The sequence below is a fragment of the Caloenas nicobarica genome, chromosome 8 (assembly GCF_036013445.1).
Source record: "Caloenas nicobarica isolate bCalNic1 chromosome 8, bCalNic1.hap1, whole genome shotgun sequence".
NCBI lineage: Eukaryota > Metazoa > Chordata > Aves > Columbiformes > Columbidae > Caloenas > Caloenas nicobarica.
The window spans coordinates 2,583,869-2,607,998 of NC_088252.1; the positions used below are offsets into that span (position 1 = coordinate 2,583,869).

Here is a 24,130-nt window from a genome sequence, read left to right on the forward strand (position 1 = left end):
GGACAGAGAGGCGGGGCTCGGCTCGGCCAGCTCCGTACAACACGATGGCCGCCCCCGTGTATCAGAACTTCCTCGGGCGTGCGTGCGTGTCACGGGCCGCTCTCGCCAACGTCGTGCGGAACGAGCGAAGCCCTTACGCGCCGCCGCACCCCCTCCCCCAGCCCGGGCTCCGCCACCGGCCCGGCGCCTCTCCGCTCTTCGCACCGCCTTTCCGTACAGCAACATGGCGGCTCCCAGTGCGCGGAAGAAGCCTCGCGGCGCACCGAGCCGTGACGAGCGCCGCCGACAGCCAACCACCGCGGAGCCCGGCTGCGAGCGGCGCTCCCATTGGGCGGGCGCCGCGCTCGTGCCAGCAGCCGCGCAGGGCCGCGCCGGGGCGTATGTGTCGCTGGGACGGCAGCGGCCGCGGCCCTCGGCGGGGCCGCCGCCATGGACGCAGGTGGGTGGCGGCTGCGGCCCCTTCCCGCGGGGGGCGGGCGGCTCATCTCCCCCTCAGGAGCCCGCGGCCCGGCCCCGCGGCCGGTTTGAGACCTGCGGCTTCCCGGGGCGGCGCAGGCCCAGGCGGCCCGGCGCGGCGCGGCCTCTCCCGGCGCGGCCGTGAGGGGCCCGGCCCGGCCGCCTCCCCTGCGCGCTGCGGGAAGGTGGCGGCTCCGCTACCGCCGGTGCAGCTCAGAGCCCTCCCGGCGGGGAGGTGAACCCTTCCCGGGCCCTCTGTCGCCCTCGTTCCTAAGGAGCTGCCCGGGCGGTGACAGGGCCGGTGTCCCGGGGCTGCTTCTGTGGCATCGAGGGATAAGAGGGCAAAGCCATTCGCCACAGAGATTTGGGGTTTGTACAGGGGGAGAAAAAGTAAGCGCGTGGGACTCTCTTCCTTGTAGCGTTGTGTGGTAAGAGCTTTCATCCACCCTCTGCCGAGGTTGGGGGGGATTGGACTGGATGATCTTTTGAGGTCCCTTCCAATCCCTGACATTCTGTGATTCTATCAAGTGTTGCTTTATAATAACAAACACTTTCCTGGGCCGTCCGGGCTCCTCCTCCGCGTTGGGTGAGTGTGTGTGTAGGGTTTCTGTAGCTCTCGTTGCTCCGGACTGTTGTTGTGACTTGTTTCTGCCCTCGATGCAGGCGCCGCCGTTGTCAGTGCCGATAGCGTCCCGACCGCCGGCCGTGTCCTTGCACGTCGCTGCGTCCCGTCCCTGGCACCTGGGAACAAAATGTATTCCAGCCAAGTGAATTTACACAACGTGAGCGGGGAGATGTGTTTGCTCACTCTTTGTGTGAGCATTGCGAGGCTTGTGGAGGGAAGGAGAACCTCGCTGTGAGGGACAGTGGGGCTGGTTCTCTGTGTGAAGAGGAAGGGAGCCTCTGGGCTTTGGAGCGAAGAGACCTCCAGCCCCACTGTTCAGGCAGCTGGGGACCTGACAGGCAGACTTGGAACTGTTTGCTCGGGGCCTCCAAGGAGGCACCGCTCTCCTCTTGACTGACTTTCCTCCTTGGCTGTCTCTTAACTCCCCGTTATCACTTAGATAATTGGGATTTGTCTCATTCGAAAAAGCTTAGGGGAACTAAAAGACTTAGTCTTTCTTCTGGAAAGGCCAGAAATAAGGGTTCAGGCTGTTCTTCAGTTATCTGTTTTCTAGGGTTTTTCAGCAATAAGCTTTACCAGCACAACAAATTTACCTTCTCTTCTTGAGCCTCTTTTGAAATACTCTCTATCCAGTAGCTTTCCTGCTCTCTGCTCTGTCTCAGGTGAAGGAGATGATCGTCTGCCCCATTTCTCATTGTTCCATGGCAGTGTTAATTGGTGGCCGAAGGGGAAACTGTGGCTCAGCCCTCGTGGGTGCTGCCCGAGGAGTGTTACTGTGTCGGAGAGTGAGACCTTGCGAGAGACTGGGGGAAGCCCAAGGAGCAATTCGGGAAGGGAGGTGTTGAAAAACCCGCTTTTCCTTCTGTGTGATGCGCCCAATCTCTACTTCAGTATTCTATATAAATAGCTTTTTGACAAAACATCGAAGCTGTGTGGGCAAACTGGAACCAAGATGATTGATGAGTGAACGTCAGCTGTTCTGCTGTGCAAACCACAGGGAAGATCACTCGCTGTATTTCTCTTTGAGTCATCAACGTTTTCACTTGTTATTTGTTTCCTGAAGTTGATAGAAAACCAAAGAGCTTTGGTGAAGTAGATAAAGCGAGTGGCTGTCAGGGGCTTGGTACTTGCCGTAAGCTCGTATCTTGCCGTAAGCACATTTGCAAACTGGCATCACCAGTCGGGGGCTGCTGGGCTGTGCTTCTGCGTGTGTTTAGGTGGGAGCTTCTTACAAGTTCAGACAATGTTTTTACCTTGGCTTTTTTATTATTGAGCCTAAGAATATAAGAAGAGAGGCAAGATTTCACCCTCTACCCTAATTCTATGTATCGAGAGAGTTTTTCTTGGTCTGTGTCAAGGTAATGCTGTATCACTTTTCAATAACCTTACGCGTACTCATGTTCAGTGAACTGGTGTTGAGTGTCGCTGATTCTGCAGGCACGTGAGGGTGTTGAGGGCTGGTTCCTGGCGCTTCACACGCGGCAGGTTTTTGTGATGTGGTCTCTTATAACTGAGTAGATCTACCCACACGCACGGAAGTGGAAGAGAACGCAAACGTTCAGCCTTAATGCCAATATTTCATGCAGTATTAGTTCGAATGGCTTTACCTAGGTTGTTTAATGTAAGTGGGTTTTTTGTCGCGCTGTTTACAAAGCTTTGCCTTTTCTGTCAGGGCTTTCTAGAGAGGATGAAATATAACAAGTGCAAGTGTAGAGTCTTGCATCTTGGCAGGAACAACCCCAGGTTCCAGTATAAGTTGAGGAACGAGCTGTTGGAGAGCAGTGTAGGGGAAAGGGACCTGGGGGTCCTGGGGACAGCAGGGTGACCATGAGCCAGCACTGGGCCCTTGTGGCCAGGAAGGCCAATGGGACCTGGGGGGGATTGGAAGGGGGGTGGTCAGTAGGTCAGAGAGGTTCTCCTGCCCCTCTGCTCTGCCCTGGTGAGACCTCATCTGGAATATTGTGTCCAGTGCTGGGCCCCTCAGTTCCAGAAGGACAGGGAACTGCTGGAGAGAGTCCAGCGCAGCCACGAAGATGCTGAAGGGAGTGGAGCATCTCTCGTGTGAGGAAAGGCTGAGGAGCTGGGGCTCTGGAGCTGGAGAAGAGGAGACTGAGGGGTGACTCATTCATGGGGATCAATAAGGAAAGGGGGAGTGTCAGGAGGATGGAGCCAGGCTCTTCTGGGTGACAACCAGTGATAGGACAAGGGGCAATGGGTGCAAACTGGAACACAGGAGGTTCCACTTAAAGATGAGAAGAAACTTCTTCCCGGTGAGGGTGCCAGAGCCTGGACCAGGCTGCCCAGGGAGGCTGTGGAGTCTCCTTCTCTGCAGACATTCCAACCCACCTGGACACCTTCCTGTGTAACCTCATCTGGGTGTTCCTGCTCTGGCGGGGGGATTGCACTGGATGAGCTTGCGAGGTCCCTTCCAGTCCCTGACATTCTGTGTGATCTGTGTGGGGGTGAGCAGATGTTGTGGGACACCATGGCAGAGCCTGGGGAAGGTGACACCGTGGGTGACATCCAGCCAACCTTGCAGCCCTCATGGTGTGCCCGAGGCTCCTGGAAAGCGAGGCCACCTTTCGGAGGGTGCGCTTTGCAGGGCTGAAACTCTTGGTTCTTAAACTATAAATTCACTGTGCGCTGAAAGAAGCGGAACTATCGTATTTGACGAGCGCTCGGATTTTCTGCAGAGGCTGCTGCTCAGAGGTCAGTATTTAAAATAGATTGAGGGCTTCTTGAAGGTGAAGGTTTGGAGTGCTGCCTGAGAAATTTGCTGGTCTCACTTGGCTTTTGCAGCACTGAAAGGAGCATCTTTGAGTAGGGTTTCTGCTTAGGGAATTTCCAGTTTTGTTTATTTTCAGACCCTTTGCCTCTCTAAGTGGGAGAGAAAGGCTCCTGTGCAAGCTGTGATGCTCTTTGTACCCCCGCCTGAATTTTTGGGGTCCCACTGGCTCATGTTTAGCTCATCTGGGCAATAGCACAATGGATGTAGTTTTGAAAAAGCACCAGAGCGTATGAAAGTAGATGTTCGTAAGGGAAACGCTCAGTGGCTTCAAGCTTTGTGGGGAGTTTATTGGTCCCGTTATAAAATTGTCGATACCAACTCGGAGCAATCGCTTGAATTTTCCTCCCTGTGGAGGCGAAACCTGAACTCCTGCATTTAGCGGTTGTGTCTTTTCAGATGGTGGCAGGTATTTTCTTTTGAAAAGCCAGCGTGCGCGCTAATGTCTGACGGCATCTTTCGGATGCGCAGCTGGACCTTTGCAGCGAGCCCAGATGTTGGACATTTGGCCGAAGGGCTGCGAGTGTCTCTCTCCTCCCTGGCATGCAGCGTCACGTCACTTGCAGCTCCCTGAATGGTTTCTGTCTAGCATCCTTCTTTCAGTCATTTTATTTAAGCTATTCGAGACTCCTTTGACAGAGAGCTGGATTCGTGGCAAGCTTTGGAACTGAGAAAATAAACCACAAAAATATTCCTTTGAGCACTAAAACCTGTCTGAGAACTTCAGCTTTTATTTAAAGGTTGTATCTGGTAATGCACTGAATTCTAAAAAACCCTAACAACTAGCATCCCTTTGAGCTGTCAGAGTAAACTTGTGATGTCTCATCCTAAAGGGAAACTTTGGAGAATTAAGGGAGAAAGTAGAAAGTGATGCACACTTGAAAACATCTGCAGAAGCCACGTCGCTTCCTTCCCTGGAAAGAAATCTCCAACGTTGAGCAAGAAAAGGGGTGAAGCGAGCCAAGCTATTAAGTGAAGATAGTCACAGAAAGCATGGACTGCTGGGGATATGTGAAGTTTGGCTAGTATATGGTAAAGAAATTCATAGTTTCCCTGCTAAAGTTTGTTAGAGGAAAAGGGCGAATTAATTTACTGGAACTTTTCTGTGCAAGCAGAATTGCTTTGCTTCGCTTGCTTTTGAGAAGTCACATCATGGGACGGGGATGGGAACGTGTGGCCCGTGCTCTCCTAAATGTGCCCGAGACAGTCGATAGACTGATTCACACAAGGAACGTGCTTTAAATCTTTTGGGCTAGGGTTAGGTCCAGAGTCTATCTAAAATTAGATTGAGGAGCCGAAATCTAATAGAACCTTTCTGGAGCTATCAAATGGATTGAGTTGCTATTTATTGGTGCACCAGGTGATGCTTTGGAAAGCTAAGCGAGGACTAATTGGGAGGAAAGCTTGTCTACGAACGTCTTCTACTTGTGAGATACAAGAGGTTTGCTACATTACCGCAGGTTTTATTGCATTTGCTGTGAGGGATATTTTCAATAAGCCACTGTAACAGTCACAGAACAGTCTGGCTTAGTTCTGCTTTAAATCTTATAGGTGGTTTGTTAAAGAATTAACACCTACAAATGGAGATGGTTCATTTCCAGGGTTCCTAGAACACTTAAAAGTGCCTTATTTCCAAATACACATCTGGGGGAGCACAACTCTCCTTTTCTTTCCTCCCCATTGCCTGTGCCTTTTGCACGAAAGTTTAAGCTGTCCTGATCCCGGGGCAGCCTATGCTGCTGGGTTGTTCTGTCGTGGTCCTGGAAGAGGGTGGGTATCGAGGCACTGATGGATCCCGTGCTGTGATGGGAGCCTGTAAAACAGACGTAAGGTTTGTCTGTCACGTGCAAACGAGCACATCTTCTCAGATTTTAGTGTGACACCTGGGAAGACTGTTTGCAGCGCGGGTGACGACTTCTGCCTCTTGAGGAGGGACTGACTTGCAGAGCGAGGTTTAGTTCCCATCTTAATGCGACCTGTGCTTTTAGTGTTCCACCACCAAACGTTCTGTTCTCTGGAAGAAGGATTTTAATCACTTTGCTCGCTTGAAAAGAGGACAGTGATATTATTGCTGATGATGCGCGCGATGTTGCCTGTTCTGGGAACAGCGTGCAGCTGCCAGCTGAAGTCTTCGACCTTTTCTTGACCATTTTTTGCGCCGGGCAGAACCCAGAGCTGCCCTAACCTGGAAATCCCTCTGCTTTTCTGCTTGTGTGGCTGTGTCAGCCCCCTGCACCTTCCAGAGCTGCTATTGAGGGGGGCCACACTGTTTCTTACCAGCGGCTCTGTGTGTGTAAGTTACTGGGTGACAGCAGCTCTGATTCTGTAGTTTTGTATGATTTTTAAAACACAAGGAAAGGCCATGAAAGGTGTGTGATTTCTTCTTTCTCTTTCTAGCTACTCTTACCTATGACACTCTCAGGTTCGAATATGAAGACTTCCCCGAGACCAAAGAACCCGTTTGGATCCTTGGCCGGAAATACAGTGTTTTTACAGGTATTTTGCCTGCATGATGCAACCTGCTGTAATGCTCCAAAGGACTTTTTTAGTGTTGCACTTTGCTTTCTGAGCAGCAAGGTGACCGCAAGCCTTGCGAGCGTGCTGCAGAGCGTCTGTTTGCTGGCAGAGCATTCGGACTGTCAGTGCTCTGCCCATTTCTGCAGACTCTGGAGTATTTTTGTGCAGAAAGTTACTGCTCTAGTAATTATTGGGACTCATGTCGTGATGGTTGGGGCAAGAGGGCTGCTTGGGAGAAAGGTGAGAGAATGGGTTATGGCTTCATAATTTGCCAGTGGCTGTAGCATCTTTGGGTTGATTGCAGCTATTTCAGGGGAAAAAGAAAGTTTCTTCTGCACAGCAGCGCTGGCCTGTTCCTCAGCCAGATCTTGCCTCTCTGGGCGTGCAGACTGAGGAGCAGACCTTAGGGGAGGTGGGAGGGAGATGGATTGAGCCAGGCTTTGGTGCTGCCCTCACGTACGTGCCTTTCAACGCTGACATTTTTCCAGAGAAAGAAGAGATCCTATTGGATGTGACCTCTCGGCTCTGGTTCACCTACAGGAAGAACTTCCCTGCTATCGGTACGTACTGCGGACGAGTCGAAGTATATCCTGGAAGTGGTGATAATCCACTTATCTCTACCCCATAAGCATAACGTTAATGAACTTCTGTTTGTAGGAATCTGAAATTTAATGGATAGGATAGGCTTCTTGTTTGTCTTGTATGAGGATTTCTAACCCCTGTGGGTATGAGGGATAACAGTGATTTTAAAAGGGACACAAGAATGAGTTTGGGAAGCCTACCTAGAAACCTCCTTCCTTTGAGCAACAGGGGAAGTTTTCTGTACTTCATGTTCATTAGGTCCTACATAACTCTCAAGTGTAATATTATTTAAAGATGGTTTTAGGCTTGAAGTGGATTAAAGAGGTGAAAGCTAGAGAGATGATACAGAAATCACCGCCTTTGTGCATCCGCTCTGGACTACGGGGGTTTTTTTTGTTCATGTGGGGTTTTTTTAAGCGCCTGAAGCAGCTGTTATACACAGGAGCTGTGGTCATACGGGGAATGTTTCCTGGTGAACTCAAAGGCGGGCGTCTTGTGTTCCTTAACATATTCTGCATCGTCTCTTCTGCACCGTGGTTTGGTTTACTGGTATTAGAGAGATCTGAGAGCAGGTAAAGGGGATTCCAGGCCCCATCTGCGTCCCCACCGTCAGCATCATCCCTAGAAACTGATGAAGGCTCCAATTTGGAAGAGCCTTCTTGGTAGCTGGTCCTTCTGCCTTGTTCTGTTCTTTCCATACTGGGAAGCTCTTTGCCTAACAAGGTATGAGACATCTTTAATGCAGTGTAATTCCTTTAAATTCATGCTTGTGAGCCACACTTAAACATGTGTTTGAAATTGAAGGCTTAGCACGTATTTAACTATGGCTCACAAACACAATTGGGCTTTCTGTGTGAGTTATTAAAGGGTGGGGGGCAAAAACAAATCCCATTTTCTGAGTCATGTCCCATTTACAGTATAGATCCAGTTTGCATGTCGCACAGTAAACCTTTTCCAGTCTTCTCCCAGTTGTGCATTTTATTGTTGGCCACTTCCCTTTGCTTGCCCACCTAAATACTGTAAGCTCTTCAGAGAACTTATTCTCCAATATTATGTAGGATGTGTTGTTTTCATTGCTGGGGTGGGTTTTTTTGACTGGTGTTTTGTGGTTTTTGGTTCGTTTGGGATTTTTTTTTTTGGCCTGTGTTGTTCACTTTAGAATCTCATCCAGTCGTAGCTGCTTATGATATGGGAACTCCTTGGGACTGGTTTGTTTTGCATGAGGAGTCATCTTCTCCAGACAAGGATCACAAGAAGTTGCCTGTAACAAGCACCTCCGTGTAGAAACCTGTCTCTGAAAGGGGCCGGGAGGCTGCACCTGGCCTCAGGGGCTGTTGTGCTCCTGAGAAATTCAACTCTAGTTCCAGCTGAGTTATTTGGACTTCCCTTGGAAGTTTTTCTATCCCTTTTCAGTTAGTGTTGGAAGGTTTTCTTTGTTTGTTTTTAAGGGATGCCATTAAGTTACTCAGTGACAACTACATTTTTGTTTCTCAGCCTTGGGTATGGAGCTAATTATGCCCTGCCTGATTTCTTGGCTGAACCTGCTCCCTGTGCAGACTCATGGCACTTTCATTTCTTCTCCCGCTTGGCGCAGTTTTAATGTTCATTACATGCTTATTGTCTGTCCTGCTTTACAGGAGGAACCGGTCCCACGTCTGACACCGGCTGGGGCTGTATGTTGCGGTGCGGCCAGATGATCTTTGCTCAGGCCTTGGTCTGCAGACATTTGGGAAGAGGTAAACCAGTGCACAGCCCAAACTGGCTGCCACAGAATTGTGATCGTAGAATCACAGAATGTCCTGAGCTGGAAGGGACCCACAAGGATCATGGAGTCCAACTCCTGTCCCTGCAATGACAACCCCACAGGTCACACCGTGTGTCTGAGGATGTTGTCCAGTCTCTTCTTGAACACTGTCAAGTGTTGGGGCCGTGACACCTCCCTGGGGAGCCTGTTCCAGTGTCCAGCACCCTCTGGGTGAAGAACGTTTTCCTCATGTCCAACTGCCCCTCCCCTGGCACATCTTCCTGCCATTCCCTGGGTTCTGTCACTGTCACAGAGAGAAGAGCTCAGCCCTGCCCCTCCTGCTCCCCTGCTGAAGCTGCAGCCCCATGGGCTCTGCCCTCAGTCTCCTCTTCTCCAGGCCAAACAGACCCAGGGACTTCAGCTGCTCCTCATTCCAGGCCCACAAGCACAATCCTTGCAAGGACAGCAGATGGGAATGGCTCAGGGCTCTGTCACTTTTTTTCTTTACTCTTCTCTCAGGACTGTTGAGAGAAAAGTCCAGTGGAAATCCCGTGTTTCCCTGCTGTCTGCAACTCTGCATGGACAGATATAGTTATCCAAGCCTTAAAACAAAGCCGAGCCCTGTAACGTGCTAGCTAAAGCCACTGAAGCCAAGCACGGACTAGATTTTTCTCGAAGGGTTTTTTATGTAGCTGAAGTTTAAAGCAACTTGGACTGGTTCTTGTTTAGAGTGCAGTTTTATCACAAAGCCCTCACTGAGCGTAGTCTCCTCTCTCTGAACACTTCTGTTCTCTGTCTGTGAGCAGCTGTACCGGAGGGGGTTTTTGACCATTGTTGATGTCCTTTGAATTCGTGTGGGGTGATTTTTATAGTGAGGTCACCTGTTTTTTTCTGGAATGAGTAGCTCATGCCTGTCAATGAGAAACTGTAATCCTATTTCCCATCTGTGGGACAGAGGTATAATTTGTGTTTTCTGATCGTTTGTTGATTTGTAGTTCTGTGGGTGATATTGCTTTCTGCCAGCTGTGAAAATGCTCGCTTTTCTTTTAAAGTTCATCCTTTGGTGTTGGGAATGCCTCAGATGCCTAGTAATAAGATAGCGACATGAAAATCAAGTCAGCTGATTGATGCACAGGGAAGAGTTTGTAGCTTGCAGTCTCTGGTTGCTAATAAATAATCATGTTTTGTTTTGTTATATCCCCTTGTCTGTCTTAGACTGGAGGTGGATAAAAGGGAAGAGGCAGGTGGATAATTACTTCAGTGTTCTTAATGCCTTCGTTGACAGAAAAGACAGCTACTACTCCATTCACCAGATAGGTAAGAGTCCGGGTGCCGAAGATACTCAGTCTGGGTTTCCCATGCTTGTAGACCATCACTCTGTGCTTATTTCACTAACCTAACTAAAAAAACAAAACAACCAGCAGGATGGCTAGTATGTAATATCGTGCTGCTTGTTGTTTGCCGTGATGTAAAACTACCACTGTTTATTGTGGATTATGATGGATTTTTCTTGTTGACTCCATGAAGACCTTCAGGTTTGTCTAAAGCTTTCGGTTATATTTGGCATTGCTTTCTGGATCCTCGCTAGCTGAGAGGAACGCACGTGGTGGCTGTGCTCACGAGGGCCCTGTAATATTAATATTATTATTAATATTAATACTAACACAAGATTATTAATACAAGATTGCTGGGTGAAGAAAATGGACTAAGGAAGGATCTCACTTTGCTATAAACTTCTCTGGCATATAAAAGAGAAGCAGCCTGTTCCAGTTCTCTCTTCCATCGACACGCTTCTCCCTTCCATCTGCACTAAAATACCCCATGAAAGGGTAGATTCTGCTGACTCAAAAGTGCTTCCAGGTGACATTTCTTCTCTATTAAATTCAAACTCTGGTTAGGAAGGGATGCAGTGTAGGTGAAATTATTTGCTAAATTATTTTGTAATTTTTTTTTCTCTTGCGATGCAGCCCAGATGGGAGTTGGAGAGGGGAAATCCATAGGTCAGTGGTACGGACCAAACACAGTTGCACAAGTGCTCAAGTAAGTGCTGCGTTTTTCCTTTATATCTTTTGAACCATGCGCTGGGGTCATTTGGTTTGCGGTACTTCCTCGTTTACAGGTTTCTGCTGCTGGCTGAAGCGCAACTGTATGTTTTAATGCTGTTAGCAGGCAACCTGCTTGTCCTTATCGACCTGCTTGGGCCCGGACTTGAAACTTTCTGTTCCTCAGATGCCGGCAGGATGTGAGAGAAAACAGATTGCAAGTTGAGGACAACACCCAGAAATCTCTCTCCACGTCCCACAAGTATTAACGCTTGCCTCTAGAACTGAGTGCGATACTCTGCAGCAGTGTCGTCGTTATCAAAAAGCTGCCGGCGAGCCATCAAGTTCCTAATCCATTAGCAGAGAAAAGCGTTAATATTTGCTGCCTGGCTTCCGTGGTGACAGGCAGAGGATCAGAGCAGTGCTGGAGCACAGGCTGCCTTTAATAACTGGGACACACTGTATTTTGAGAAACGTTCTCTCTCCTGTCACCATTCTTTCCTCGCTTTGATTAGATGAGCCAGGAGCTCCCTGGAATAGGCTTGGATTGCCTAAACGCAGTTTTTCCAGGTCAGACTATATGCTGGATTAGCCCAAGGTCTGGTATAGGTGACCAGGAGAGATGCAGGTAACAAATTCCCAGGTGTGACCCCATTTGCAACCTTGTTTATTTTTCTGGCCATAATAACTAGTGACAACGGGGTTACAACTCCAATACATGTATAAAAACATACTTTACAGCATAACTGATGAAAGCCAGTCTCTCATAATCCAGTTTCTCTTTGGTAAAACACTGTCTTTGTCTTGTAGTTGTAACTATTCCTTGCTGACCTTTTTTTTTTTTTTTTTTTTTAATTTTCCTATAGAAAACTTGCGACTTTTGATACATGGAGTTCCCTGGCGGTCCATATAGCCATGGACAACACAGTAGTGATGGAAGAAATCCGTAAGTATCACGTGGAGGTAGAACGTGGCATATCCTCTGGCAGCAAGAGGCCAGAAAAAAGCTGCAGTGTATAGCAGTACAACACAATGAGCGTTAAGTCAATTTTTTGTCTTGTAGTTGTGGCCGAGCATGTTAAAACCAGATGAGAATTGCTGTTCTAGGGCAAGGAAGTCCCCTTGTTTGACTTTTGCTTCATTTAATAAAGCCTGTGGCTTGACACCATGGCCTCTGGATCTGGAGAGAAGCTCTGCTGGCCTCCAGACGATAGGTGGGAGCTGCTCGGGAGGTGTCATCACACTTATTGATGGCTGCAGGTAGTGAGCAGTAAATGGCTGTATCCTCTCTCATATAAAGAGAGAGTCCAGCGCAGCCACGAAGATGCTGAAGGGAGTGGAGCATCTCCCGTGTGAGGAAAGGCTGAGGGAGCTGGGGCTCTGGAGCTGGGAGAAGAGGAGACTGAGGGGTGACTCATTCATGGGGATCAATATGGAAAGGGTGAGCGTCAGGAAGATGGAGCCAGGCTCTTCTGGGTGACAACCAGTGATAGGACAAGGGGCAATGGGTGCAAACTGGAACACAGGAGGTTCCACTTAAAGATGAGAAGAAACTTCTTCCCAGTGAGGGTACCAGAGCCTGGCCCAGGCTGCCCAGAGAGGTTGTGGAGTCTCCTTCTCTGCAGACATTCCAACCCGCCTGGACACCTTCCTGTGTAACCTCATCTGGGTGTTCCTGCTCCGGCAGGGGGATTGCACTGGATGAGCTTGCGAGGTCCCTTCCAGTCCCTGACACTCTGGGATTCTGTGATAACAGGGTGGGAATGTCTCTGTTATTAGGCAGAGTAAGAAAACCAGAGCGGATCGCTGAAGAGGAAAATGAACAAAATTGGTGGGCCGGGGAGAAGAAGGGAATCCATCTCTGGAGTGGGTCTCTCATCATCTTTTAAGGATGAATGAAACAGCTCGCTGGCTGCTTTTTTTTGTTTGGTTTGTTGTGGGTTTTTTTTTTTTCTCTTTTTCCTTCCTTTTTTTGGTGCATCCTGACAACAGGATGGCTCTGCAGGCTGAGCAGCTGTGCTATGTGTTCACCCCCAGCGTGCTCGCTCGGGCTGCAGTGCTGCGGTAACCGGAGCTGCTCGAAAGCTGCTCGCTGTGGTAACCAGAGCTGCTTGCTGCAGCCCCGCGTGTCCCGGCCACGCAAGCTGTCCCCTCACTCACTCTCAGCCGAGCGGCGGGGCAGTGCGCTTACGCAGCACAAATCCACGCGGTGTTTTCTGCCCAGTTAATGTTCTGAAACTGCACGTAGAGCGGTCTGCTGAGCGCTGGAGCTGGGGAGGTTGTTGCAGGCGTCATTTCGGCTGCCACGGAGTCCAAATCAGGTGGTTTGTCCCTAGAGTGCAGGACAGTCGCTTTACAAAGTCAAATCTCTTATCAGGTAGTCTCAATTGAGAGGCCAAGAAACATAAAATCTGATTGAGAAGCGCCCATCTAACCTTAGGTACATGTAGTCCTCCAAATGTATGTGCTGATGCCCTTGGCTTAAGCAAAGGCCAGTGTGAAGACAGAAAGTGGGTTTATCTTTCATCTTTAGCCTGAAAACGTTACTTCTAGAACCAAACCATGCTGGCTGCAAGGCTTGGGTGCGCTGCAGGCTCTTGTCTATGTGGCTTGTGATCTGCACTGACACCGCTTCAAGTAATGTGTCCGTACTGCTTGTGATGTGTGTGAAGGGTGTTTGTTTATTTTCCTCAAATGTGAGTCACATTCGGAGCCTGAAAGTCGCTGTATGAGCAGGTCACATGTGTTACGTGTCTGTAGGTACGTTATCCATCTTGTGCCCCAAACATCTGTTGCTAGTGAAGCATTCAGAAGTTAATGCTGTTTCATACATCTGTTAAATGCTGTCACTGATGTCGTTCAGCCTAAGGTGCGTAGGAAACACCTTTTGCTGCAGCAGTGCAGAAAACATCCGTCTTTATCCCTTCTGAGTCAGTCTGTTATATGAGAAAGGGGCTCTTAGGTGGATGTTGGAGGATTCTGTGCATCAGAAAGGTGGTGAGAAAGCATGACAGTAAAGCCAGTACCTGACAGCAGCAGCCGCAGCGGGAGCGACGCTGCGTCCCATCTGTTGCGGTGTGTTTGCAGTAAATGGTTTGGACCCAGCTGGGAAGTGTTCAGCAGGTTCCGCCGTGCTGTGCCACCACGGTGCTTATCAGGGAATAGACTGCCGTAGGAAAATGAACTTGCTTAACGTGCTGCAAAGCCTGCCAAAGCAGCAGGGTGAGTTTAGTCTCTGCTGAGCTCCCTGCTGCTTAAACTGGGGTTAAATATGTTGATATCGCAGCACAGGATTGCCAGCGGCTTTGCCTGATGAAGGAACCCGCAGTGACGCCCTGTGCAGCCACAGCCCTGGCTTGGCAGCTGATTTCACATCAGAACAGGCCAACAAGAAACCCCACGATCTTCACTGTTTCAGCAGGATAAATCACTATGAATAACGACTGCCAGTTTTCTCAGGACTTCCAGTAACTATGATACATCTGCGCGTGAGAGACGCGCACACACACACCTTGTCCCTCCTTGAGGGACAGCACAGGGAGCACCTGCAAACTCTTCCGTGCAGGTTGTCTCTCACCCTGAGGCTTTAGATCAAGGATCTATTTTTTCGAAACTCGGCTGTAATGTTCTTGTTCAGCTGGGTTTGAAGCTCTTAGTAATGAGCTGGTGATGAAGGTTGGTTGTTTACGTGGTGTCCTACCTGCTAGAGTGTCCTGGAATTCAGCTTAGGCCAGGAATTAATTAAACGAGCCTCTGGCATTTTGTCTAATTGCCTTGGCTTCGCGATTAAAATGCTGTGGGTTTCTTTGGGGTTTGGGTTTTTGGTTCACACACCCAGCAAATAATGAAATTGGCCAGTGAGATGGGTAGGCTTGGAGTTGTTTCTTTAGCAGAATTTACATAATCTGGTTGTATTACAGCCTGGCTGAGTGTTTGTCAAGCCTGTACAATGAGGATGTAGAATGAGAATGACGCTTGCGTCACGAATATGCCCTGAGGAGTTTTACTGCCCCATATCTTACAGGCAGAGCTCATGCTGACATTGCAGAGTTAATGATCATCCAGCTTTAGGTCTCTAAAGTAGCTTCTGAATGATCCCTGATAGAATTTAGGAAGGCTGCAGTAAACTTCAGGCAAATTACAACTACTCTAGACAGGCATCATGTTTGTATCTTGTTACAGTACTAATTACGGGCAAATATTTCCTCTGTTAAGCCGTAACGCTTTCCTCGTGCCATTCAACTGTCCTCGCATCCTCTGGGAACTCCTCTGCAGTTGAACACTCCAGATTTTTGGCTCTGAATTCAAGACTCTTGCCTGACCTCCTAATCAAGCCCTTCAGCCTTGTTGGCACAGCTTGTTGCTGAGCTGCTCACCTGCTGGAAGAATTTGCATTTTAACGGCCTGCCAGATGGTGGCTGTGAGTACAGCACGCCTTGGTGTAAGCTTGGTGTAAGCTCCCACGAAATGCTGAGCCCTACCTGAAATCCTGCAGGGAGGACGCACAGCACATGATCCCAGCGCTAAACCTCGTTAAGCTTTTCTCTTGAAGTGCTGTAGGCTTGTAGCAAATAGCAATTGTCAACCAGAGCTCAAACAGAAAGACTCAAGGTCTAGAAACGGAGGTTATTTCTGACGCTTTCTGCTCCTGTTCCCTTTCCGTAGGGCGGTTGTGCCAGTCCAACGCGCCGTGTGCTGGAGCCGCAGCGTGCCCGGCTGTGGAGTCGGACGGACTCTACAACGGGTGCCCAGAGGAAGCGGGGGTTAGAGATAGGCACTCACTCTGGAAACCGTTGGTGCTGCTGATTCCTCTCCGCCTCGGGCTCACAGAGATCAATGAAGCCTATATTGAAACACTCAAGGTAGGGGACCCGGAGTGAATTCTTGGGTGTTCCGATGCTTGAGGAGCCTGTTGTGAATTAAGTCATTTCTGGAATTTGGTTTTGGGGTAAAAAATACTCAGAAAGAATTGTCCTATTTTCAAAAGAAAAATGTGTTCAGAGACAATCCTGGTCAGAGGTCCGGGTATGGGGTTTTGCAGGCTTTAGTCAGGCTTTTGGGGGGGGTTGTGGTTTTTGGCGTTTGGCTTTTTTTGAGGATCTTGCTTCACAGCTTCACCTCAGTCCCTCTTTGTGTTCACATGGTACCAACCTGCTGCAGCATTTGTTCAGCACAACTGTACTGTGCTTGGTGGCAACCTGAGCATTAATGACTCCAGTGTTGCAGACTCCCCGTGGCTCTGATGCTGGAGCTTGTCCTGCAGACCGAGGCCAGAATGGGGCTGGCGGTTGCAGTGAGGAGCATCGGGAGGCTGCAGAATTCAGGGTGTGCAGAGTATATGCAGGAGACAGGATGCATGCTGTCCTATTCTCCTAATGCTGGCAAGTTCCAAGCTGCACGGGTAGGAGAGCCCTAAATTCACGCGAGGTTACTTGCCCTTGACCCAGTAGCTGGTGCCTGGGTACTGCAGCTGGAAAAGGAACTTAAAACTGTTTTCTGAATGATGGTTCCCTCCCGAGCGCACTGTTGCAGCCTGGTGACAACGCCAGGGTGTCTTGACGCTGATTTGCCCGGCCTGGGTGCTGCAGTAGTGCTGCTCCTTCCATTTGGTCCACCCGTGTGTTCCTGTCAGGACTTCAAGGTGTTTTTGAGCTGCTTCCTTGTTCCTCGAAGGCCCTGTGTTGCGGCCTCCAGCCTTCCTGGCAGAGTTCTCACCAGAAACAGCTGTTTCTGCTGCCCGAGTTGCTGATTTTCAGTGTCCCCATCTTTCTTTCCCACTGCATTTTTGGATGTTTGCCTTTGTTGCCACTTGCCGTCTCACTGTCTGTCAGCTGTGTGTTTTCTGTATTGCTTTTCCAGCACTGCTTCATGATGCCCCAGTCCCTGGGAGTGATCGGAGGGAAACCAAACAGTGCTCACTACTTCATTGGCTATGTAGGTGAGTGCCCAGAGTACTGCAGAGACTTCCCGAGCATCTCCCCCCAGCTCAAAAACTGCTTGCAGAGCGGTGCAGCTCTCCTGCTCGCTCTGTGCTGCATGCTGCAGGGTTCCTGCTGGAAGCGTGGAAGGCTGCTGGGGACTGAATATCTTTGCGAGTGTGTAGCTTTGAGCAGTGGCTGTAGGACAGGCCGTAAACTTCCCCAGCGTAACGCTAAATCCTGTCTGTAAAGAAGTGTGCGCAGAGGCTGCTTCATAGGTTTGGAGCTGACCTCTCTCCAGGGGCTTGGCTGGATTTAACTGTTCTTTAGTTGTCCCCTCTCTGGAGACCTACAAACCATTGTGCTTTTGCTCTCCTCCTTCCCTCTGATTTTTTTTTTTTTCCTCTCTGCTGAGACCTCAGGCTGGTTGTGCTTTGGATTTCTGGGGCTGACTTGAGCTTCCGCAGGGCCCTGGAACGCAGGTGCAGGACCAGGATCTGCACGGCGCCTGTGCCTTGAGCCCAGGGTGTCGCCGTGGAGCGGGCAGCTGGTGCTTTGCCTGGGTGAGAAGCAGTTGGGAAGCGGCTGAAAGCAAGTCGTCCCTGGAACGCGGGTTCCTCTGTGGGGTTAGGAGAGCTGGCTCCGTCATCACCCTTCCTCCTCCTTGTATCTCGCCGTTTGCTTCTCAGAGGACGAGTTTTTTAGAACGGTTCTTCCTGTTCACATCTGCTTGTCCGTCTGTGCAGGTGAGGAGCTCATTTACCTGGATCCCCACACCACGCAGCCCGCGGTGGAGCCCAACGACAGCGGCTGTCTCCCTGACGAAAGCTTCCACTGCCAGCACCCTCCCTGCAGAATGAGCATTGCCGAGCTCGACCCCTCCATCGCGGTGGTACGTTCCTGCTGCTCCATCACCCAAAGGAGCGCTGCTGGGGTCCCCCTGTGCCACAGCTTTCCCTTTGGGACCCTTTTGGGTGCTCTGCAGGGACACTGTGCTCTGGGCAAGTGCTGCCGGGGTTTCGGTAATGTTGGTACAGAAGCTCCTTGTGCACGGAGCGGTTTGGTGCAGGGAAGTCCCCGTTGCGTGGCAATTAAATGCCGTTCTTCATGGGGCAGTGTCCTTCTCTCAGGTTTAGTTTGGGCATTGTCCTGCCTTTTGCTGGGCAGGTCTGAATCCATTCCTGGATCTGTATTCTGGTAACAGCGTGAACCGCGTGTTACTCGTCGCACCCCAGACTACTTCCTGTAAAGAGACTTTAGACCTGCACAGTATTGCCATGACCCATATGTTGACCTAAAGAAAATGGGAAGAGCAACAGTAACTCCAAAATGTCAGAAAATATTTAACACTCAAATGTGTTTTTCACATGGACCAAAAGACGTGCCATATTTAAATACAAAGCCTCTTGTCGTCAACAACTGTGACCACTTTAGAATGACCCAGTTCATTGCATGCTGAAGCACCGTTGTTGGTCAAGAAAGCAGTTTCTGGCACAGCGCTATTTGTAGTTACTTTTGCTTTCTCTGAGGGACTGCAAATAATAAGATATAGACATTAACACCTTGTGAATACATTTAACTTTCCATTTAGCTATAGCTTTATTCACCATGACTGTAGATAAGGGTAGCAGCAAACAATCATTGAAGCTTAAAGAACATTTTAAAAATAAGTACCAAGGCCTCGTATTTGTTCTGAAACTGTTTATTTTCAGGGAATACTGTTTAATTTAATTGTCTTGATTTGCCTGCTGTTTCCATTTGGGTTGTTTCTGCCCGGTTTCCCTCCCGCAGCAGAGCAGACCGTTACGTTGGTGATTCCAGCACATGGATAGTCTGGTCACATCAAGCGTACGGGCAGCGTTCAGTTTAACGAGGCAGCGTAAGCCAGAGTTTAAAAGTGAGGCAGTTGGGTGTTGTAACTTCTCACAGTCCTGGTCATGTTGCTTGGGGTTAATACAAGGCCTTAAGGCTAAAATGCTCCGTCTATAAATTGTTTGGTTTTGTTTTTAGGGCTTTTTCTGCAACACAGAGGAGGACTTTAACGATTGGTGCCAGCAAATCAAAAAGGTTTGTGTTTCTATCACCGGGAAAGGAATAAAGGGAATTGTCTTGTTTCCAAGCCGCTGCACTGAGACCACGTTCTCTGCAGCGCTATCCATTTTAAACCATCCGAAAATAGTTTATGAAACTACCAAAAAGAGCGTAGCTCTGAAATTCCGCTGATGATGTAAGTCAGAGATTTGAGAAACGTTTCTTTTCAGCTGCGGTAAGGTCCCAAGAGCTCGTTTTTACCCCTTACAGACGGAGAGCACGGTGAGTACGGAGTTGCTGGTTCTCACTGCTCTGCTCTTGCTCCACAGCTGTCCCTGGTGAGAGCAGCGCTGCCCATGTTCGAGCTGGTCGAACGCCAACCGTCTCATTTCTCCAACCCCGACGTCCTGAATCTCACCCCAGGTGAGGCCACGCAGAGAGTGAGCCGGTCCCTTTGGTTTTCTGGAAATGGTGTGGAATTGCACAGAGACTTCTAGTATGTTGTTGTTCTGTCTGCAGTTTGATCTGGAGCTCTTGGGTCAATTGATTTAGTTCTTTGGCTTTCAGCTAATGGTTCGCAAATGTCGCAGGATGATTTTTAGAATGAGTCTATAAATGGTGATGGTGACCGAGGGGAAGAAAAGACAAGTTCATGAGCTATCACAGCAGTGTGAATCTATGATTTGTAAAGGGATGCTTGGAGGAATCAAAAAGGTCCATTGAAAAGGCTAAAAACTGAGTTTCTAGGTAATTAAAATGGTCAAAGACGGGGCTGGCCAAACTTAGCTCCAGCGTAAGGCACTGCCTCCCTGTGCGTGTGCCACTGCCAGTGCAAAAAGGAACAAGAGCTGGGCAGTATCTTGGCTGTCAGGCTCTGCTTATCACGTTAACGAGACGTGCATAAGCATTGCAGGAGATAACGAGCCATTGACAGCTCCTGTCACCCTGTCACTGGGTGCTGGGCTGTGTCCTGCATCCCGCACCCTCCGCTTCCTTGCGCTCTCCTTAGTGTGAACTGTCAAAGCCTTCCTTGTCTCACTGTCCTTTTCCGTAAGAACACTTGATTCCCTCACAATAGCAGAAAAGCATTACCAAAAAAATAAACAACATAGCTTAATCCCTGGATTGGTATTGTACTGTTAGCATGAAGTCCCTATTAGTCTCCTTTCTTTTACTCATTTCTTTAATTCCAACTTGAATATGGATAAATGCAGTAGTTTCACTCATGCTGAAGTTCATATTAATGAATATACTTGCTTCTAAATGTTCTCAGCACCGTGAAGTTAAAAGCAATTTAAACATTCTGCGTAATAGGGGCTCTAAAATTTCATCCTAGTGGATGTGCTAGCACTGAACCTAAACTTGTGTGGAATGTTATGAAAAGCTTTCCAAACAAAAGCCACCCGAAGCGAAGGGGCCGCTCCGCTGAGGACACTGCGCTGCCAGCACCCGTGGGTGCTGCATTTTTGTCAAGAAAAGTGACATTAGGCGTTCGCATGTGCTACTGGGGGATTAAAGCTTACCACAAAACGTTCAGGGGGGGCTGCAGCCTTGCATTTCTGTGTACCCAACCATCAGTTGTTGCTGTTCTGCCAAGGCCAGCGTGTGTTTTTGTGAAGCCTGAGTTAACGGAGGTTTCTCCTTTACTTCTCCAGCTTGCCCGTACCTTCTCACCTGAATTTCCCCTCTGGTAAAGTTACTTCCCCGTTAGGATCGTGCTCCCTCCTCACCGTAGAGCTGGAAGGACGGACAGGAGGGATCAAGTACATGACCCTTCCTCACAAAACGAACTGTACTAATTGCTTTTTGCAGAGCGTGTGGTGTGTAATTACATCCCCCAGTAGCCAGATCAAAGGCAACTGTAGCAGAAAAAAAGTCTCTAATACATTGAGAAAAAAATATCCCCTTATCACTTAACTGGGTCCGAAATTTTCATGGATACTAGTGCAGACCTGGCCCGGTTCCCTGATTTTGAGCTTCTTGAGGCCGAACTCTGCCCTGCTGACCCAGAGCTGCTGCACAGGAAGGTTGCACAGAACAGCCACAGCGCTGAGCTGTGCTGCACCAGGCCCGTGTTTGGGATCCAGGGAAAGGGACCTGGGGGTCCTGGGGACAGCAGGGTGACCATGAGCCAGCACTGGGCCCTTGTGGCCAGGAAGGCCAATGGGACCTGGGGGGGATTAGAAGGGGGGTGGTCAGTAGGTCAGAGAGGTTCTCCTGCCCCTCTGCTCTGCCCTGGTGAGACCCAATCTGGAATATTGTGTCCAGTTCTGGGCCCCTCAGGTCCAGAAGGACAGGGAACTGCTGGAGAGAGTCCAGCGCAGCCACGAAGATGCTGAAGGGAGTGGAGCATCTCCCGTGTGAGGAAAGGCTGAGGAGCTGGGGCTCTGGAGCTGGAGAAGAGGAGACTGAGGGGTGACTCATTCCTGGGGATCAATATGGAAAGGGGGAGTGTCAGGAGGATGGAGCCAGGCTCTTCTGGGTGACAACCAGTGATAGGACAAGGGGCAGTGGGTGCAAACTGGAACACAGGAGGTTCCACTTAAAGATGAGAAGAAACTTCTTCCCGGTGAGGGTGCCAGAGCCTGGCCCAGGCTGCCCAGGGAGGTTGTGGAGTCTCCTTCTCTGCAGACATTCCAACCCGCCTGGACACCTTCCTGTGTAACCTCATCTGGGTGTTCCTGCTCCGGCGGGGGGATTGCACTGGATGAGCTTTCGAGGTTCTTTCCAATCACTAACATTCTGTGTGGTCTGTGCAATGCGGCGCACCTTCTGTGCATCCTGTAATTCTCCCCAGCCTATTTTCCTTGCTCCTGACATGTGCTGTTTCTCATCCTTCCTCAGAGCCTTCACTCGGGTGCATTACAGAGTCTCTTGGAGTCTGTGGGCCTCTGACACCCAGTTCTGCCGCCCAACTGACACTGAGCAGTCAGTTCGTCCCGCGGAGGTAACGCTTGCTTTTTCTCTTCCAGACTCCTCCGATGCCGACAGATTGGAAAGGTTCTTTGACTCGGAAGATGAGGACTTCGAAATCCTGTCCCTTTGAAAACAAACAGGAAACAACTGACTCTGCAAATTTGTGTTACGTGTGGGGAGAAGGGGGGGAGGGAAGCTCCTTCGAGAGCCTGGGGCTGCCGGTTTTCATAGGCGCTTGCTGCCATCCCCACCTCTCGTCCATCCTGGCATTCTGTGCAGCCTCTGAGTGGAGCGCGCATTGTCTGCGTTGGGACGAAGAGCCAAGCGGGTGTTACAGCCTTACTGGCTGGAGTCGGAATTTCTCAGCAGAAAATGGTTACTGGAAGTGGATGCAGCGGTGCTCAGGAGTTCCAAGCCTATCGTTACATCAGCAGGTCAGTCGGCCTTCTGGGGGAGGCACAGAAATCGTTAGAGCGCTAAATCCTTACACGGGGACACCCCCTCTGAAGCTTCAATAGAGCCACCCGTCATTTAGCAGGTGAAACGTACAGTTAATTCCTTGAGCAGCTTCTCTCCTCACCGGCCAGCTCGGACTGCAGCTCACGGCGCAAATGAACAGCAGACGTCCCGACAGGATGGCTGGAAAGCCCCTGGAGTCTACAGTACAACTCCTAGTGATGCTTTGCAGTACACGGCGCTTCCTCGCAGGTGTAGAACCCTTCTGCTCGCATCCTGACTTACAAGCGACTGGTAATTCGATAAGCGAAAGGCTGCCTGGGAGTGCGGAGCAGGCCCGTGCTGCCGGGGAGGAACATCTCAGTCTCCGCTTAAATAACAGTGGAAAGAACAGAAGGAGAATAGAAAATGTGTGTGTTCTTTCTCACCGAGTCGATAAAACATTGTGCTTCTAGAATGGATTAGTCTCTACAGCGAGTATCTTCAGGAAAGCTGCTCCGAGCAGACAACTGGATTCCATAGCCCTGGGGAAAAAAGTCCCCGGCTGGGAGAGGCGAAAGAGGACAACTGAGATCCGCCAGCCTTGTGCGCGCGCCCACGTGCTGGCACGGCGTCTGCGGAATTAATCCTCTCGGTACCAAAAGCGTGAGCTAGAAAATTCGAGGTGTCCTGGGTGGGTTGTTCAGCGGTTCCTCCAGCTGTTAGATATTCCCTTTCCAAAGCAGGAGGTGCCTGAGGTGCAGCAGTGGCTTCCCAGCACCTTTTGCCTTCTGCCAGACAGAATGTCTTGAGAAGGTCTGATTATACTGGAAATTTTGGCTACTTTAAGCTGATAGCTCTGCCCGGGGCCCTTCTCTGCACAGAATCCAGAGAAAGGTGAATGGAGAGGTGTGTCTGAACACAAACTGCAACAGAAGCAGTTTCCTTAGCGCATGCTGCAGGTTGCAAACCTGTGGACAAGGCTTTGTTTTGTACCTTTAGGATTGGAACCTGTTGGTCGATGCTTTTGTGCCCAAGGGTGGTGACAGCTGGCTAGAAATGACCCATTTCCCCCGTGACTGACCTACTGATGCTCTAACTGTCCCTGTGCTATCCAAAAAGCAGAGGTTTGAACCGGGAACCACAATGCTTCTGTCACTAAATTATTATTTGCTGCTTTCTGCCTGCTCCTCCTCTTCTCTCTGGTAGTTTGGGGAAGAGGCAGCAGAGGAAGTGGGGCTGTGCTCCATTCATCTGCTTTCGATTTGTATCTGAATAAACAGATCTAAAATCTTTTGCCTGTCCTCGTGTTCTCGCAGACGAATGGAGGCTGGTGGCGGGTGGTACCCAGGAACCCCACAGCGCGGTCGGGAACGCTGTCAGCGATGGCAGTTTTTACCCTTTTAGCGCAATACGAAGGCAGATGGGAGCAAACGTTAAGTGTTGTGCAACGGTGACGTTTTCTCCCTTTTGGTGTATCCCATAGGACAGAGGCTGCTCGTGACGGCTGGGTTGAAGGTCCTGCCCCAGAGGTGAGCACCTGCAGACAGGCTGGCAGAAAAGGGAAAAAACCACTTCCACAGCAATTCTGCTCCTTGAATTTTAAGCTACACAGCACTTCTCTGCGTCTAAAACAGTCTAAACCCTTCCAGGACAGGACATGCTTTTTTGGCGACTCTCTGCCGCGTCTGCTTTTGAGGTAGAGGGGAAAGAGCCAGGCAGAGGCTGAAAAGTTTTTGCATTGGTAGGTGGTAAATGGAACTTATTTCCTTTAAGACTATACGCCTGCTGTTTAGCTATTTACCCGATAGCTTTTCATTGTATCGGTCTCCAGCCAGCCTTCCAAACCCCAGCTCGGCAGCAGCAAACAGTACAGAACTTGGCGTAGTCAATTCAATAACCACTTTTCGTGTTTTGCTGTGGAATGGCAGGTCACACCTCTTGAATCGGGAGGCTGCACCCTCTGTTGCTGTTGGCCAGTCCTTTTTATTGAGGATTAGTCACTCGGGACACTTCTTGATTTAAGAGTCACCTCGTATTTCATCTTCATGCTTTTCTGGTTAAGGACGGCTCAGCCAG

The 24,130-nt window shown here is 49.8% G+C and overlaps 1 protein-coding gene across 1 annotated transcript; it reads left to right on the top strand.

Annotated features, from left to right (window-relative positions):
* Positions 1–361: 361 nt before the first annotated feature.
* On the top strand, positions 362–23,345 carry ATG4B (autophagy related 4B cysteine peptidase). The gene is made up of 13 exons (XM_065640548.1): positions 362–439; positions 6,264–6,362; positions 6,872–6,943; positions 8,603–8,701; positions 9,925–10,026; positions 10,677–10,749; positions 11,618–11,697; positions 15,417–15,613; positions 16,611–16,689; positions 17,416–17,561; positions 18,680–18,736; positions 19,030–19,123; positions 21,673–23,345. The coding sequence occupies exons 1-13, from the start codon at positions 430–432 to the stop codon at positions 21,744–21,746; spliced, it is 1,182 nt and encodes a 393-aa protein (XP_065496620.1). The 5' UTR covers positions 362–429; the 3' UTR covers positions 21,747–23,345.
* Positions 23,346–24,130: the final 785 nt, after the last annotated feature.